This window comes from Gossypium raimondii, chromosome 1, assembly GCF_025698545.1.
Source record: "Gossypium raimondii isolate GPD5lz chromosome 1, ASM2569854v1, whole genome shotgun sequence".
Lineage (NCBI taxonomy): Eukaryota > Viridiplantae > Streptophyta > Magnoliopsida > Malvales > Malvaceae > Gossypium > Gossypium raimondii.
In genome coordinates, this window is record NC_068565.1 from 7,110,098 (window position 1) to 7,128,505 (window position 18,408).

At 31.5% G+C, this 18,408-nt stretch overlaps 3 protein-coding genes across 4 annotated transcripts; 1 reads left to right on the forward strand and 2 right to left on the reverse strand.

Annotated features, from left to right (window-relative positions):
* The first annotated feature begins 1,654 nt into the window (after positions 1-1,654).
* On the forward strand, positions 1,655-9,130 carry LOC105779671 (cyclic nucleotide-gated ion channel 4). Its single transcript, XM_012603533.2, has 7 exons — positions 1,655-2,451; positions 3,188-3,403; positions 4,272-4,585; positions 4,684-4,792; positions 6,461-6,697; positions 8,212-8,298; positions 8,391-9,130. Exons 1-7 carry the CDS (start codon positions 1,801-1,803, stop codon positions 8,904-8,906), a joined length of 2,130 nt encoding a protein of 709 aa, XP_012458987.1. The 5' UTR covers positions 1,655-1,800; the 3' UTR covers positions 8,907-9,130.
* Positions 9,131-9,318: 188 nt separating this feature from the next.
* On the reverse strand, positions 9,319-10,011 carry LOC105779677 (uncharacterized). The gene is made up of 2 exons (XM_012603546.2): positions 9,683-10,011; positions 9,319-9,611 (listed from the first exon to the last, which is right to left on the reverse strand). Exons 1-2 carry the CDS (start codon positions 9,995-9,997, stop codon positions 9,420-9,422), a joined length of 507 nt encoding a protein of 168 aa, XP_012459000.1. The 5' UTR covers positions 9,998-10,011; the 3' UTR covers positions 9,319-9,419.
* Positions 10,012-13,954: 3,943 nt separating this feature from the next.
* Positions 13,955-16,884, reverse strand: LOC105779680 (vesicle-associated protein 4-1). 2 transcript variants are annotated; one of them, XM_012603573.2, is made up of 7 exons: positions 16,451-16,884; positions 16,288-16,358; positions 15,926-16,007; positions 15,754-15,839; positions 14,781-14,858; positions 14,563-14,682; positions 13,955-14,480 (listed from the first exon to the last, which is right to left on the reverse strand). In XM_012603573.2, the coding sequence occupies exons 1-7, from the start codon at positions 16,701-16,703 to the stop codon at positions 14,421-14,423; spliced, it is 750 nt and encodes a 249-aa protein (XP_012459027.1). In that variant the 5' UTR covers positions 16,704-16,884; the 3' UTR covers positions 13,955-14,420. The 2 variants fall into 2 exon arrangements, with proteins under 2 accessions (XP_012459027.1, XP_012459014.1); XM_012603560.2 differs by having other exon boundaries at positions 15,721-15,839; positions 16,451-16,882.
* Positions 16,885-18,408: the final 1,524 nt, after the last annotated feature.

Sequence of the window (18,408 nt, forward strand, 5' to 3'; positions counted from 1 at the left end):
CCTAAATTTAAAAAGAAGTTAAACATTTTAGTATGTCTAATTAAAACTATAAATTTAAATTTTTTTAAACAATTATACAAAATTCCCATATTTTAAAATTGTGATATTTGATAAGTGATAAGTAAGGTTTTGATTGTGGAAGATCTTCCTTTTTATTTTTAATTCTTTTACACAATACGTTTCCCAAGCATTAAAAAAAAACACGACATGCTTTGATCTTCTAGAATTTTGAACATTCAAGTAGTTTTAGGGTTTACTCGCCCATGCAAAATCATTGAAAATAAAAAGAAAGCAAAAAAAAAACCCTCAATCATTTGAACCACAGTCCCTGGATATCATTGATTCAAACCTTTAATTATTCTAAAATTTCACCAATGGGGAATGGTGTAATTATTATATTTACCTGCATTTTCACTAACTAAAACTTGCATGTGGACCACCCAAGGTCTTAAATGTAAGAAACAAAAGGGTGCAAGTTGTAAATATATTAGGACTATCACAAATAGTTTTACTCATATTTTAGCAAAGTGGGAAAAGTTCTCGCTTATTATTTTGTATGACAGTTTTTACCCATATTTCTTGTTTTAAGTTTTAATTCGTACTACTTATTTTTTATTTGGAAAGCTATTAAAATAATCACTATTGTTTACCTCATATTATATTTTAGTTACGTATGTTTGAAATGTTACGTTTTAGTCACTTATGTTAACATGTTGTAATATTTTAGTCACTGAGTATTAATTGCTGTTAATGGTGTAACGGTAAGCTGACGTGGCACGTTAAATCATCGTTGCAAATAAAAATTTTAGGTTAAATTATACAATTGGTCCCCTTTTTTTTTCGTTTTGAGCAATTTAATTTTTTCTCTCTTTATTTTCCATTCTTTTCTGCTTCTCCCTTTGTTTTCCTCCCTTCTTCATCTTTTTTAACGTAGTTTTTCTATGTTTTCCATTTGTTGAAACTAGTCCCTATACTTTTTTTTGAACAATTTAATTTTTCTTTTTATTTCTTTATTTTCCTTTTCTTCTAGTTTTAACAAATGAAAAATATAGAAAAGCTACATTAAAAGAGATGGAGAAGGGAGGAAAACAGAGAAAGAACTTGAAGAGAATGAAAAATAAAGAAAAAAATTAAATTGCTCAAAACGAAAAAATATGGGGGTCAATTGTATAATTTAACCTAAAATTTTTGTTTGAATTGATGTTTTAACGTGCCACGTCAGCTTACCGTTATACCGTCAACGATAATTAATGGCTCAGTGACTAAAATATTACAACACATTAACATAAGTGACTAAAACATAACATTTCAAACACAAGTGACTAAAATGTAACGTAAGGTAAACAAAATTAATTATTTTAATAATTTATCCTTTTTTATTTTATGTTTAACTATTACAATATATATATAATAAATAAGTTTTTTCTTCGTATTATTACATTAATAATCAAACGAAGTCTAATAGAATTTATATCCTATTATCAATTGAATTTGAAAAAAAAATTGAATGTTTTGGTTCATTATTTTTGGGTTCAACTAACTCTCTCTATTAGGAGAGTGAATTTTAATTCCAAAAATGGTGAAGGGCATTAATGTACATTCAATAATTTGTCAGTACATATATTATTGTCTTTCCCTACTAGCTCCCTATCGTCTCCAATTATTATGTCCTTTCTACATATTTCATCAATCTTTGCCTCTTAAACAATTCTAACTTATATTCCCCTTCTTCTTCAAACCTCTAATGACCATCTCTCCTTAGCCCCCAAAAATACCAATCAAAATTTTTTTTCTTTTGCGATGGCAAGTGAACATGAATTTTATCCTTCACGTGCAACGCCCATGCAATACTTTACGGATGAAGACGAAGGAGAAGAAGGAGGAGGAGAAATAGAAGAAGAATCGACGGACGACGAAGTTTGCAAAGAAGAAGAGAAAGAGAATTCAAGTGACTGGAGGAGTTTGTATTTGATGTGCGGCGGTCGCCGCGGCGGTGGGCGTCGCCGTAAAAGTTGGTCACTGGGGCAAGTTTTTTTCGACCCGAAGGCCAAATGGGTTCAAGAATGGAATAGGGTTTTCCTCCTGGTATGCGCGACGGGACTGTTCGTGGACCCATTGTTCTTTTACGCCCTGTCCATCAGCGACACGTGCATGTGCCTCTTCGTCGACGGGTGGTTCGCCATCACCGTGACGGCGCTCCGGTGCATGACGGACGCGTTGCACGTGTGGAACATGTGCCTCCAGCTCAAAATGATCAAGAGATCATCGTCGTCGTACGGTCTCGGCAATGACAAGAGGAGTGGGAGTGAGAGTGAAGGCGAAGGGGGTGACGGCGGAGAAGGAAGCAGCAACAGACCCCGTGCTGCGAATGGCCGCCACGTGGCCTTCCAATGCTTGAAAGCCAAAAAGGGACTCTTCTTTGACCTATTGGTAATTCTCCCTCTGCCACAGGTAATTTGTTTTTTCAATCATTTCCACGTCATTATCCTAATTTACATTGATTAATACTCTTTTTTTATTTTTATTTTTGGACTTACATATATTTAATTCAATGATAGTGTTATTAGAGAACCAGATTTGAAGAAAAACAAAGTGAGTTTTTTTAAAAAAAAAATTAAATAAAACTTATCGAAAGTTGATATTGTTATTATCTACATATAAGTGTTTTAGAAGAGATGAGAAGAGCATGTCATCATTAGTCATTTTGTTGCATGCAAAGGATACCCCTTCGACAGTGTAACAAACATGTGATGAAACCATGTCGTTTTTATCATTTTCAGGAAAAGGGGTATAATGGGAAGATACAAAAGTTCAAAAGATTTTATCATCTTTTGTTGTTATATTTTGTCAGTTTTTATTTATGGTTTTGGATCGTAATTCACTGGACGTTATTGTAAAAGCGGTTTAATTTATTAGAAAAAAAAGTCAATTTTTATTTTGTTAAATATGTTAGTAAGGCTAGAAATTAAACCCTCAAAAGGAATACAGCCCTTTATAGAATCCAATCTCCATCACAAATGGAAAAATATTAATTCTATTTTTTTTACCTTAATTATCATGGATTATACAAATATGATTTAAACAAATGAAAACATGATCATTGAGTCTATATATAGATTAATAAATTGTATTTAATACATGGAATATTGTTGATGGGCTAACCTGAATCTTTTGAAATGGAACGAAGATTGTACTATGGGTGGCAATTCCATCATTATTGGAAAAAGGATCGGTAACGCTAGTAATGACGGTGTTCTTGATCATCTTCCTCTTCCAATACCTCCCCAAGATCTACCACTCCGTCTGCCTTTTACGTCGAATGCAGAACCTTTCCGGCTACATTTTCGGCACTGTTTGGTGGGGGATTGCTCTCAATTTGATTGCTTATTTCGTCGCCTCACACGTAAGTTTGTTTAATATATTTACATTTGATGCACTGATTATTTATACATATACGATTCTGTATAGGGATGAAACTAGGAATTTTTTTAGGGTCGAAATTAAATTTTTTATTTTAATATTTTATATATTTATAATTTTTAAAGGATTAAATTAAAATTTTATATTTATAGCAGAAGTCTTTACTAATTTAAAATTTTAAAAACTTTTAAGGGGTTAAATAAACACTTGCTATTTTAGGAGAACCATCCCCTAGATACGCCCTGATTCTGCATGTTGTTTCGTTAAAATTTAAGAAAAATACAAATAAACACACACAGAAAAACAACCATTGAACTTCTAAAAGCACCTCAAATTCTTATTCCTCACATTGATATTAATGAACCAACACATTATTATAATAATAATGTGACTTTAATTCATTTTTAAATATTTTCTATAATATATTATTATCTAGTTCAATCTTTTGGGTCACTAGTTACAAAAAGTAGGGAAAAGAAAAAGATAAACATAAATCGTTGAAGTGATTGTGAAAGGAATATTCTCAAAAACTCATATAGTGCTTTTTAAGATGAACAGTGATATATATATAAAGTAATTTGAAGCCTAATTAATGGGTCGAAGGTCGATAAAGTCTTTGTGTAGTCAAGACTTGCAGCAGTGACAGATTAATTTTTGGATTATTACAAAAGATAGAAGAAAAAAGGTTAAAGAGACAAAAGGAAGTGAAAAAAAAAAGTTTCATAAAGGTTAAAAAAACCAGCACTTTAAAATATATATAATATATATATATTTTAATTGTCCTCTCAGTTATTTCGTGATTCATGCGGTAGGTAAATGGTTTTAGGTAAAGATTGCTCTTATTTTGACAGGCGGCGGGGGCGTGTTGGTACTTGTTAGGGATTCAAAGATCGGCTAAGTGCTTGAAAGAGCAATGTAGACGGATAGAGAATTGTGACCTGAGATTATTGGCTTGCAAAGACCCAATTTACTATGGAACAAGAAGTATGGTAAGGGATAGAGCAAGGTTGGTTTGGGCAGAAAACAGGCAAGCAAGGAGTGCTTGCATTGATAGCCCTGATAGCTATGATTATGGAGCTTATAAATGGACCGTTCAGCTCGTTACCAACGATAGTCGTCTCGAGAAAATACTTTTTCCTATCTTTTGGGGTCTTATGACTCTCAGGTTTCACTCCTTCCATCCCTTTTAAATTAATTTTTCAAATGGTAAAATTTGCTTCTTATCCCCCCCCCCCTTTTTGGTGTGTGTGTATATATTATCAGCACATTTGGGAACTTGGAAAGCACAACAGAATGGCTGGAGGTTGTTTTCAACATCATTGTTCTTACTAGTGGACTTCTTCTAGTCACAATGTTGATTGGTAACATCAAGGTATAGTAATGTTATACTACATATATATTGACATACCAATTATGAAAGTTCAAAATAATAATTAATCTTAAACCTAAATTAAAACCAAAATAGGGAAGGATGTTTAGATATTTTGATCTGTTAAAAAAGTCTTTTATTTTATTTAAAATAAGTTTTATATTATTTTTAGCTAATAAAATAAGTACTCAAAATATTTTTTTAAAATTTATTTATTTTAAAATAATAAAAATTTAAAAAAACAAGTTTTTCACTCAACACTTGGTGTCATGAATTCTAATATTAAATGAAATTTCATCCTTTAAAATTTTACTATAAGTTAATAGGTCAAATTCTATAAAAGGTCCCTTTACTATATGTTTTAATGGATTTAATCTCTCTATTATAATTTGATTGACTTATTTTTCAATCCTGATGCAATTTTTTCTTTATCAAATAATTAAACGTAACTTTTTCTGAACATGTAATAAAATTATATATATCTTGATATTTTTTACTATCGAACAAGTTTTTGGCACATTTAAAAATTAAAAATTAAAAGTAAAAGAAGAAGAAGATATTTATCAAACCATACAAAAATGTCAAAGTGTAATGCTACATTATCATATATATTAATTTAAAATAAGTCATATAAAAAATTAATCTCAAGATTAAAAGTGCCCATTTTAAAAAGTAAAGGGGAAAATAATTAAATTACAATAGAGAAACTAAATCCAGAAAATATAGGATTCTATACACAATTTAACCGAGTTAACATTTGATTCATCAACCACCCAAATCATTAATAATATAGGTTATTATTATTCATGTTTGCCAACTATAATTGAGGGATTTTAAAGATAATGACTCGTATAGTGACTGTACAACCTTTTTCTAATATCATAAGAGAATTTTAAAATTATCACATGTCACGCTATTTTATCTTTTAGTAGAATTTACAATCATATTTCACCTTCTTAACTTTTTAGAGCTAAAATGTAATTCTAAAATTTCAATAGTTTATATATTTATAATTTATAAATATTCATTTTAGGAGGTTAAAAGTATAATTTAATTTTTACTAAATTATAATTTTATAAAATTTAAAGGACTAAAGTAAAATTTTATAGTCTAGAAAGTTGAGACCCCTATTAGTTTCGTTAGTGCTGCCCCTATTTTGAAATAAGAATAATACGTGATTAAGCACAACTTATGTCCTCATTAGTTATAATTTTTTTTTCATACCGAAAATCATTGGAAGGGTTAAAACAAAAAGTAATGTTAATAGTGATTGATTCTGGCATGGAACAGTAGTGAGTGAAGTTGAAAGTGGATGTAGCACTCACTACCACCTTGAGAAAAATGTTGATTCCCAAATGGTTGGGGTTGGGGGAGTGGAACCCATCAATGGCTCTATCTGTCCACATATATTTATTTATTCATTCAATAAGTCTCATATGTTCATGTCGTACAACTTACACGACAAACTTGGCTTGGTTTTGTCTTCTTTTCGCACCAATATGTCTGACGTAAATCCTGCCACTGACCCAAAACTGAAACATTTTCACCTTTACTATACCCATATTCTTTGCTGCTTTTAATGTTGTAATTAAAAAGAAGAACAAAGATGTATAAATATTGTTGTGTTTGATGTTTTTTTTTTCCCTTTTTTTCTTTTGGGTGGGTACGAAGGTGTTTTTGCATGCAACAACGTCCAAGAAACAAGCAATGCAATTGAAGATGAGGAACATAGAGTGGTGGATGAGGAAGAGGCGCCTGCCTTCTGGGTTCAAGCAAAGGGTCCGCAACTACGAGCGGCAACGGTGGGCGGCCATGCGTGGTGTCGATGAATGCCAGATGATCAGAAACCTCCCCGAGGGGCTCCGGAGAGATATCAAGTACCATCTTTGCCTGGATTTAGTTAGACAGGTACCAGTTTACCACTATAAATTACTATTATGCTATTAGTTAGGTTTCAATTATTATAAACAAAATTCAATAACTCAAATGCAAGGAAAAGTAAAAGACATGAACCCTAAATGAGAAAATTTAAACTTTTTGCACAAAATTCGCATCTTTGATGGGGCCAAAGGAATCAGATTTTGAGAGGTACTAGGCCATGTGTATTTGAGACATATAAATATACTTTGCAAAAGTTATATCATAAAAAGAAAGGTTACAAGAATTTATTTTTTGGTATATAATTTAAGAATAATGGATGTAAAAGAATATTTTCCTTTTTAATAGGTGAAATTATACTATTAGTCCCTATTTTTGTGTAAGTTGTAGGTTTAATACTTGTATTTTAATTTGATCAATTTTAATTCTTGTATTTTTGAAATTTGACATTACAATCCTAAGCCAAACGGTAACAATAAAATCTATTTGGTTAGATTATGTTTTTAGTCATAAATTTGCATAAATTTGTAGATTTAATCCATGTTCTTAGCTTGGAACATTCTTACTTTTTAGTCTTTCTGAATTTCAAAATTTTAGTCTTGGCGTAAACGACAATTATTAAATCAATTACTAGCCTTTCGTGAGTAATATGTAGAAACAACAAACTAGAATAACATTACACATGTCATAATATATTTGCCATATGATCATATTCTAGAAATAGTAGGACTTAATGAATTTAATTGTTACCGTTGATTTAGTAAGGATTGAAATTTTAAAGTTCGAAAAGTACAATGGTTAAAAATGATCAAATTAAGCTATATGGACTAAATCCACAACTTACATATGATACAAGAACTAAATACTTGAACATAAGTCCATTGTCATTTCATCTAGGGGTTTTCATGGATCGAGTTGAATCGAATCTAGCCCGGCCCCATAAATATGCTATTTATTATTTAAAAATATAATTTATAATTTTGTATAAACTGATTTTTTACTTTTTGTTTTATTTTATTTATTTAAATTGTACTTTTCTTTATATAATTTTAAATCATACTTAAACTACTATTTTATTTTTCAATAGTAATTAGCTTACTGGTACAGATTAAATAGGTTTTTTTTTTTTAAATGTAGATTAAACAGTTAAACTTTCATTGTATGATCAAATATATTGGGCCGACAGTCCATAGCCCAACAAATCTACTAAAATAGTTTCAAAACAAGCCAATTTACAATTAAAATAAAGGGTAAACTACAAAAGTAGTCACTTTTATTTGTCTTAGATTATATTTTAGTTAGTTATGTTTGAAATGTTACGTTATTGTTTTATTATGAAGTGGTCACTCTACCGTTAAGCTCCGCTACATCCCTAATTGTGGTCCTAAGTGGCAGTCTAAATTAAATTTATTTAATTAAAAATCTATTTTCATTCTGACAACTGAACATGGATGATTAATTTAAAACTAAGCTATAATTTGAGGATATATTGTGGAATTAATTTAAAAATTATGAATTTGTTAGTAATTCTAAGTTGGTTTCAGGTACCATTGTTTCAACACATGGATGATTTGGTCCTAGAAAACATTTGTGATCGTGTCAAATCTCTAATTTTCACCAAAGGAGAAACTGTAAGTATTAATTTCTATTTTCTTTATCGATTTAGTATTGAGGATGAATATTTCAAGAAAAATAGAAAAGATCAAAACTATTCTCATTGTAGATAACAAGAGAAGGTGACCCAGTACAAAGAATGCTATTTGTAGTAAGGGGACATCTCCAAAGCAGCCAAGTTCTTAGAGATGGTGTGAAAAGTTGCTGCATGTTAGGGCCCGGAAATTTCAGTGGCGATGAGCTCTTGTCATGGTGTCTTCGAAGACCCTTCATTGAGAGGCTCCCACCATCGACTTCCACCCTCGTAACGCTAGAAACTACCGAGGCATTTGGTCTCGATGCTGAGGATGTCAAATACGTCACACAACATTTCCGTTACACATTCGTTAACGAAAGGGTCAAGAGGAGTGCTCGGTATTATTCTCCGGGATGGCGGACTTGGGCTGCAGTGGCAATTCAATTGGCTTGGAGGCGGTACAAACACCGTTTAACCCTTACGTCATTGTCATTCATTAGGCCTCGGAGGCCGTTGTCGAGAAGTAATTCATTGGGGGAGGACAGACTCAGGCTTTATACAGCTATGTTAACTTCACCAAAACCAAATCAAGATGATTTCGATTTTTGAAAATAAAAAAAAAAAAATTAAAATGATGCTACATGGAATTCCCATGGTCCTTAAGTTTTAGTTTTCCAAATTAATGTTCGTTCTAATACCATTTGTAAGTACCTCGTATTTGGTATGAGAGCATTGTTCTTTACTTCGACTCAGCTTGCAGTTTTGTTTTTAGAAGAAAAAGAAAATATTTGTATCTACAGCTATATATATATATATGGTATCTTTCATGTGAATTTGGAGTTCCTTTAAATAAATTTCATTGTTTGGGCTTATTTTATTGCAATAATGATGAAAATCAGGTTCATTTATCTATATCCAATGCACATTTGGATACTAAATATAAGATAAATTATATCGGACCGTATATTCATATCCGACACTCTCTCGTATCTGAATTTTCTTCATCTCCAAGGGACACAAATTTGATCGATGAAGCGGAAAACTCCTTTTCTTGTTTTCATTAAATTTGAGGACTAAAACTAAAGTTGGTACAAAAAAGGTAAAGAAAATGTAAGTAAAATGCTAAGCTTTGAGTGTCTCTAAAGCAGAAAAGTGGTGTGGGTCAGGTTCAGTGGCAGCAGAGCCCCTGAAAAGCAAAATAGCAAGGCTGCCAATGCAAAAATATATGAAGCAACCAGAGCAGTGTGTCACAAATGAACCAAAATCAGTTCCCACAATGCATTGCCATCCACTTCCATATGCTCTATCAAATTCCTGCATGAAATACAAAACATCAACACACGAACATTGTGGATTACATCATTAAACAATTCGAAACTTGTTACCTTCTTTATGAAGCGTGCGATCTCAGTAGCCTCGGTGACATCGAAGAAATCGAGGGCTTTAGCAGCTACATCCAGAGCAACCTGCTGCATGGTTTGAAGCATATCGGTTTCTCCGACGACTGCCTTGCCTTCCAGCATGGCTGAACCTGCAACAAAAAAAGAAGAAGAAGAAGAAAGCTTTGAGCTGATAGAGTGAAGCAAAGTAAAGCTCTCTTTATACTGCGATATATGGATTAAATACAAGTGGTGGTGGAGGTAATTCTGAGCTGGGAATAAAAGGGTAACCACGCAATGGAACTTATGCTGATGAGTCATTTGGTAGTGCAGAACCAGAAACTAGTGGACCATTTTGATTGTAGATTTTGTTATAGTGAGCCACTACTTTGGAGAACAGCTCATGGAATACAAGGGAATAGGGAGGGTTGGTTTTAGGTTAGTCATGCTAAAATACAACACCATGGTGGTCCAATTTAGTGCATACATATGGAGTTTTCCTTGTGGCTAGGAGATACTATTTATTTGTCTACTTCTGGAAAGAGTTAGAGGATGGGATTGTAAGTGATGTGAACCAGAAGATTAATCCATTTATAAACAGTTAATGAGATACTGGGTTTATTGGTTAGGCATGATTTAAAGTAAATAAGGTAATCTTTGTTGAACTAATCTGCAGAAAAATGCAGAAGATAATTTTTTTTGAGTTCATCAGCCATTTAGGGAATTACTTGGTTTGTCAGAAATATGAAGTCTAAGGTAATTTTGTTGTTTAACATTATACATTAGGTTTAATTATCAAGATTTTAGCCATTGATTTGGGAATATTCATCTGTATATACGTTGCTGATTCATGTCTTTTTCATAAGGAAACAAATCAAAATTGTAAGGAAGAAAGAAAGAACCCCATTGGATGATGAAAGGACCATACAAAGATACTCCTAGTTCCACTGATTGTGTTGTTTGAAAGTGAAAGAAATTAGAGGGGCCATCGGTTCATTAACTGTCAATGATACAAATACGAAACTTTAATTACCTACTATCTGTTGAGTCGAATGGTAAAGAAGTTAATATTTGTTAAATAAAATTTCTGTGACGTTAAAACAATTTCCTCTCGTGTAAAAATTTAATCTGACTCGACTCCAAATCTTTTAGAGAAAAATCCAAGCCATTTGCATCCAACAATATAGAGTAAAGGATTGATTACCTTCACAAAAAATGAAACATGCTAATATCCATCATGTCAAAGTTTCTGGATATTAGCAAAGCCTCGAGAAGATGTCTGAATAAATAAAAGTGAAAAATTACACCAATCCAGAAGAGAGTACAACAAAGTTACGCTGCAGCTGTAACGATACCGACTAAGTTAAGGCTCCATAAATTTGATTGATAATAGTTTTTTTATTATACAATATTGAGGTAGGAGGATGAAAGTAACACGGTTTGAACTTATGTTAAATAGACATCTAATATTAGTTTTAACCACCGCTCCATATAATTTAAGACTTTATTGATAATAATTATTTCTTTATTTTTGTTATTATTATATTTCTATTTTTAATCAAAATTTTTATCATTAAAACTATTTAAAAATGATGATTAATTGTTTTAAATGCAAATAATTTACTGTAATACATAAATGAATCACATATAAGTTTTAAAATGTTCAAATTTTACTTGAATTAAAATATAATTTTATTTTTCTATTGAATCTTAATTCAATTGACATGAAGATTGTCGTCAATGTAGAACGACATGGGTTCGAGTGCGCTGAAGCGCATTATTCTACTATTTATGAGTTGGGGAGAGATTATGTGTAGTTCTAGGCATTGTATTAGATATGATTAAAACTTATAATGAGAATTTTTAAAAAAAATGTATATAAAATTTAATTTTATAGCAATTAAAATTTTATTCTTTTGTGATTAAAATTTGAGAAAAATAATATAAATAAATAAAAATACATGATTAATAAAAGTATAATTACTTTTTACTTAAAATTTAACGAATTCAATTTAATTTTTTTTGAATCGAGTCAAAATTTGAGTCAAGTTGAGTGGAGTTAACGAATCCTATTATTTATACTCAATATTGCATTTACATGAATCGTTATTTAACTAATAGATGAAGTACAAGATTATATAATTACATAAGTAAGGTTGATGGGTAAACATTTATCAAAACGACATAATTTTGCCTTTTAACTTAATGGTTTTGACTTTTAACTTTAAAAAAGGTAAACATTTATCAAAATGGTATACTTTTATCTTTTCTTATTTGGATTTTCAAATAACTCGACTTGTGTAATTCATATTCGAGTTAAACCGAAAATTTTGATTTTTTTATCGAAATTGATCCGAATAACTTGAACTATTTAATTCAAAATTTAAATTTTTATCAAAATTTTCGAATCAAATCGAATTTTAGTTAGTATTGATAACAAAAACAAGCGGCAGCAATTTCATAGGAAAAGGGAGGCAATCACTATCTGCATACAAAGCTTTAGTGGTAAGCAATGAGAGCACAAAGAATAAGGAGTTATTCCTTTACAAATTTCAGTGAGTATAAATGACCAAAACTTGGGATAATTTTTTTATTTAATCATAAGGTTTTCTTTTTCAGATTAATTATGTTCAGATGGAAATGATATTCCAATAAAAGTTAAATTTCTTTCAAATGTCTAAAGAAAAATTCCACATATTCCCCATGAAACAAATAATTGTACACAAAATAAAGATTAAATCTTGTAATCATAAAATCAAACAAGATTTCTGCACACTCCTCTTCCAATTAGGAAGTATAAAAGAATCTTACAACCCCCACATGGAACTGTTGAAACCCTATCTTCTTTAATACAAAATTGCATCCTTATCCCTAACACGCATGAATACCAAAGAAAAAGGAAGACAAACTTGCAGGTTTTAACGCTCAATTTTGATGCGACGGTTTGATGAAAGATTTTCCTTTTTGAAACTGACATGAACAGCGAAGGCCAAGTAAAGGAATTTTAGCAATGCAGTGAACATGGACTAAATCGATTCTGTCTCTTGTCGTGTCAATATCCCACGTTTTGTCACCTTGTTCTCTTCTACCTTATTAACTTTAGCATTGTCCTAGAAACTGGTCCCTATCAGTTCCACTAATTTCACTTTTGATGTTATCAATTATTTTCTCATTTCCCCAAATCTATTTTTAACTTTTTTTATCAAGTGTTCTCATGACATGAGGTTAATAGGGCACTACTGAAGTAAGATGAGAATTTCCTTTTTCTTTTTAGGGTTCTCAAAATTTATGAGACAGGAATTTAATTAGTTTCTTTTGGATTGAAGAAGATGATAAGAACTAAGGGTAGATGTAGTGGCAGTCCCTTTCCAATATTTGAAACAGCACATTTTTAAACTGATCTCACTAAAGAAAATAAAGAGCCAATTCACTGATTTTGATTTTATCCACTTTATCTGATCTTTATATAAATTTGAACAAATCTTTTTATCTCATTTTAGAAAACCCAACACTATGGATTCTCGATCGATAGCTCAGTTTTCATGTTAATGATAATTATCAATCTCTGTTTAGCAAAATTTCAAGTGTCTATTTTTCGATTTTACAGTCTACAAATAATTTTGTTTGAACCGGAATAGTATCCAAATAAAACTCCTTCAATAATGATAAATTCAAAATTCATTTTTCACTTCTTCCATCTACCTACCCGTAACTAAAACTTGTTTTATAAGGGAGAGAGAGAGAGAGAGAACTGGAAATTTGAAATGCAAGACTAGACAACGTAATTTTTATGCCATTACATTAGTGGCTAGTTGATGTTGACAAACTATGTTGAAATGCCTCAAGTACAGTAACTTGAAAAAGGGGAAATGTAAATGAAGTTCTTTTTTTCTTTTCTTTTCTTTCTCACACATGTGTTTCTTGGAAAGGTAGTTTGGATGTGACAAAAAGAAACAGTAATCTAAATCCTAGATCCGATGAATATGACTTCCTCATCAAAACCATAAATTTTTAGCCCCAAATTATTTAAATCGTTTGCTTTTATCCCTTCAATTAAGTTCCATTTCCACACTAAGTAAATGTACACTCATTTCTGCACATCCAAGGAAAAAATAAATAAAAGAATCAAACATGAATGAGATAAACCCCGCAATTGCTCTATGAATCTATGATGTGTGAGTTCAGAAAAAGGATGCCGGCTGCTGCTTGAAAGCGGCCGGAAATTACTGGAGGTAACCAATGTCATAGTGTCATACAAGTAAATCTGACACCATTACCTTTTCATGGTAAGAACAGGTGATCATTCAATAAAGAAAAAACATAAACCACTTCAAACCAGAGCAAAATTCATGCTTGTTCATCTACAATAGCAGTGTCAAGTACAACCCTAGAGAATTCATTGGCTATAATCAAATATTTCAACAGGATAACAAGGCTAAACATATATATAAGCACTCCAACCTCGAAAAGAACACCAAATAGGATCATGCATTGTGCCTTGCATTTATTTTCATGACAAAACCAAACCCATTATCTACAAGTAAGATGGCATTAGCCCAAGAGTTGGGTACCTGGCCTTTACACTGTTCATAATGCTGAGTAATGGCATGAGAACACTCGGTTCTCCTCTACATGAACTGCTCCGTCAACTCATCTCTTCACCTTCCCTCCTCTCAAGAAGTCGCAAATTGAGGGATTCAACCAAAGAAGAAAGAAAGCATTCACAGCAAGATCAAACATCGCTTCATGTTGAATCTACCGCTTCAACTTGCTGACGTGCCAGGTATTTTTCCCTTCGCTCTTTCTGAATTCATTTAATACAAGTAAAATAAGAAGGAAGAAAAGGAAAAAGAAGCATGGTTTAAGACATAAAGACAGTCAATTACCCATTCATCGATTACAAGACCTTCGCCAACAACACGGGGACCTGTATCAGGGGCAGGTTTCTTGCGTGCTTCGAAAGCAGCCTCGGCCTCAGCTAACTGACGCTTAAGTTTGTCCAATGCCTTAAGGAACAAGAAGAAAAATTAAGCCATTGAAGGGCTAAACCATGGACCCCTTAAGTGCAGAAAGCAAAACAATATTAGTACAATTTGCCACTTACAGGGCTAGGCCGCCCCATATCTAGAAATACAACCCGCAAAATTCTTTCTATAGTCACTTGATCCCTTTGTTCATCAAACTGTAAAAGAGAAGGCATAATCAAAAGTTCTGTGTTGGCATCAGCATCTCAAGTTTAGCAGGGATTTACATCCAATAATGGTACACAATCAAATTATAATAAAAATAACATATAACCAACAAGCAAGTAAGCATTAAATAAAACGTAATATTAGGAAACTTTAAATAGTCTAAGGAATATCTTATATTTTAAAGGATCAATTGCACATGCCTACACCAGCTCACATGGCATTCTACTAATGATTATCTAATTTTTATTTCAGACAACCAGAAGAATTAAATGTCTGGCACTTCACATGAATGAACTCTAACCTATAACTACACAATCAATTAAATGCTACCAAAAACCACATTATTCTGCAATAATTTGTGACTAAATTCATATTAGAAAGCCCTTACAAAAAAAAAGCTATAATATGAATACACATAACTCTTCTTCCAAGCTAGGCTCTAGTCCAGCAATGGTAAGAAGATAAGGGCAATGGCGTCCAAAAAGAGAGAAATTTCATCAGATAATAGGATCCCAAGCAGACAAGTTGTTGAAGTTTGTGTTTACTAACCACAATTCCTCACCGCATGTCAAATCGCCACGTAAGACCGCCACGTAAGACTACAGAACAATTACTGAACTGAAAAACCCTTAAAGCGAATTTTATTTTACCCAAATAAGAACAATCAACTTCAGTACCAACTTTACAAGTATTTCCTTTACAATGCTTTCAAATATAGGAAAATTCGCATTCAAATTCATTCGACATCCATCCATACTAATGGAATCCTAAAAAAAACAAAAACATCGATTGAACTGAACTTTAAGATAAAACATCAAATATACAAGGAATAAGTAACATTACTAAACTTACAAGCTCAGGCAAGTAATCCACTCCAGCTGTTACCTTTAAACTCATTATCTTAAATTTAACTTTACTCTTTAAATCCACCTGCACCTCATTATTCTCCGGACGCTCTACAAATTTAAACACTGTCAAAACAAAAACATTAAACAAACCAAATCAAACAAAAATTATCATAATAAAATCTCAAAATCAAGGGCGGAAATTTTATTACCGGTTGCGATAATGCTTTCCCCTGGCGCCAAAATACCACCAGGTGGACGCATAAAACAACTCTTCGGCGCAGTAGTTTGAAACTATAATAAACAAAATTTTTTAGTTAATTAAATTAATAAAAACAGCCATATGATTCAAAGAAATTAACAAATGTTATGATATTAATTGTAAATATTGATAATTTCAGAAAATAACCGTTATAACTGTCGCATGAAGCCTCATTTCAATGGACATTAAGAAATTATAAACAAAATTAGTATAATTCATTGACAAATCATGACTTTAAATGAAAAGAAATTGCAAATTATAGTAAATTTTGAGACAAGAGCAGTAAATAAAAATTAGAAATTCAATTTTTACCTTGAAAGCTACGTGAGATTTACTAGTGTTCTTCAACCTGATCGCACTTCTCGCCTGAGTTCCAGGCTCATCTACAATTAGAAAAAATATATAAAAGAAAAATTAAAAGGTATACCAATTTAGCTCTACGAAAGTCAAAGGATAAGCAAAGTGAGGTTAGTACAAGGGAAATAGAGTTTATTAGAAGGATCGAGGCGCAGCCGGCGCCGCGGAGGGAGAAGCGATCTAGCAATGGATGAGACGGTTTTAGAGCGCTTGGCGGCAACCGTCTCCGAGTGTCGGCTGCCATTGTGGTTGAGATTTTTAGTGGAAGAAGAAGAGGAAGAGTTGTTCATCGTGGTCGAAGTCTGCCAAAAGGGACAAAGACTAAACATCTTCCTTTCGGAGCTCCGCTGATGCCGGTCGACGATCGCCATGGGCCGCCGCAAAGTCAGCCCGTCGACTGTGGATGTAAAGTAACCGTGGCTCTTTTATCGTCGCAGAAAAAAGAAATTAAAAAAATACTCGAGGGATTGAATATTTATATTTTAAAAAGTATTTTAATTTTTAAATTTCCTCCTCTTTTTTTTTCTTGTCTGTGGATTTTAGGCATGCAAAATGGCTACATTCTCGGCGAATTTAAACGCAGGTCGGATTTGATATCTTTACCTAGTTGTAATTAATTGCAATTTGGCATCCGTCGCTGACGTGACTTTACCTTGGGGGGCATTCATGTAATTAAGTTAAAGTTTCAAGGGTATTCTTCACATCAGAGTTCAAACTATTATTCCATTTCGAAGGTCATTAATTATGGAATAATTAAATTAGGTGAAAGTAAAATAAAAAAAAAGAAAAAAAAAAGGAAAAAGAGGTGCATTTACAAACGTCGGCTTGTTTGTTGGATAGGTTAGTTGGGAAGTTAGGAATTAATTAGGTGAATAAATTATTAAATTAATTTATTTCTAAATAAAAAATAGAAAAATACATGTAAAATAAACCATGGTTGTCAATCATTAGTTCTTAAATCAAAAGTAAAACAGAAAATTTTAGTATAATAATATTTTTATAATTTGTTTTAACTTTTTTCCCTAACATAGTTTTGTACTTATTAAACAAAGTCAATGAAACATGCGAACTGTTTTAATGTTTTTAGGGATTAGTTAAATAGCTGACTTTTTAATATATTAATTTTAAAAATTGATTTTATGGACTTAATTATAAAAAAATAGTCATTTTTTAAAATTACGAAAACAGATATTTTTTTAAAATTTACGAGAATGGGTCAATTTTGATAACAAAGCAACGCTTCTAATTATCAGCACTAAAGTGGTAGCACCAAATTTTTATTTATTTATTTATTGTGCCACTTATTGATGTGGAAATAAAACTTACAAAAAGACTTTTATATAGACTTAAAGTCTCATTTCCCTTATTTTCTTAAGCAATGTGGGATATGAAATATATATAGACTCATAAATATGTTTGTAGTTTGTTCCTAAATAATGTGGGATTATTTCCTTAAATTGAGATATTAAAGTTTCTTTTTCTCATGGTTTTGATATTAGAGTTATGCAAACAAATTATTACAAAAAAAATATAGTGTAAATTGAAATGTGCAATTTTAAGTATATCATATTATGGCATAATGATGTAAATATTTACGTAATAATTTTAAAAATATATAAAAATTAAATATAATTTTAATTAAAATAATAAAATGAATTATTAAAGATAAAAATGTTTTGAGTTTGAATTCTATTTTTCTTTAGATTTTATATAATAATTTTTTATAATTTTATGATTGAGTTTAAATTCGATTGATAAGTGATGCGAATTTAACTAATATTAAATTGAGAAATTACTCTAAAGTCAAAACAGAATTGGAAGTTTTTATTTATTTCATCTTTTAATTTTTGAATTAAAAAATACATGTTTTATAAAAAAAAATCCATAATAAAAAATGTTATTTATGTATATGTTTAGGACTAGAGGTGCTCATGGGCCGGGTGGCCCAGCTCAGCCCGATGGCTTGCCCGAAATATGGGAGGGTTCGGGTAAAAATATAGGCCCGAAATATGGGTTTGGGTAAAAAAATGAGGCTGGTTTAGAAAACGGGCTGGGCGTCGAGCACCACTTTTTTGG

Bases quoted from the DNA above. Each gene is read 5' to 3' on its own strand.
- LOC105779671 (XM_012603533.2), top strand. From the start codon at position 1,801: ATGGCAAGTGAACATGAATTTTATCCTTCACGTGCAACGCCCATGCAA. The intron at 4,586-4,683 runs GTTTCACTCCTT...ATATATTATCAG, and splicing joins TGGGGTCTTATGACTCTCAG to CACATTTGGGAACTTGGAAA. The intron at 6,698-8,211 runs GTACCAGTTTAC...AGTTGGTTTCAG, and splicing joins GCCTGGATTTAGTTAGACAG to GTACCATTGTTTCAACACAT.
- LOC105779677 (XM_012603546.2), bottom strand. From the start codon at position 9,997: ATGACTCATCAGCATAAGTTCCATTGCGTGGTTACCCTTTTATTCCCA. The intron at 9,612-9,682 runs GTAACAAGTTTC...TATTTCATGCAG, and splicing joins TCGCACGCTTCATAAAGAAG to GAATTTGATAGAGCATATGG.
- LOC105779680 (XM_012603560.2), bottom strand. From the start codon at position 16,703: ATGGCGATCGTCGACCGGCATCAGCGGAGCTCCGAAAGGAAGATGTTT. The intron at 16,359-16,450 runs GTACTAACCTCA...TTCTAATTGTAG, and splicing joins TAATAAACTCTATTTCCCTT to ATGAGCCTGGAACTCAGGCG. The intron at 16,008-16,287 runs GTAAAAATTGAA...TGTTTATTATAG, and splicing joins AATCTCACGTAGCTTTCAAG to TTTCAAACTACTGCGCCGAA.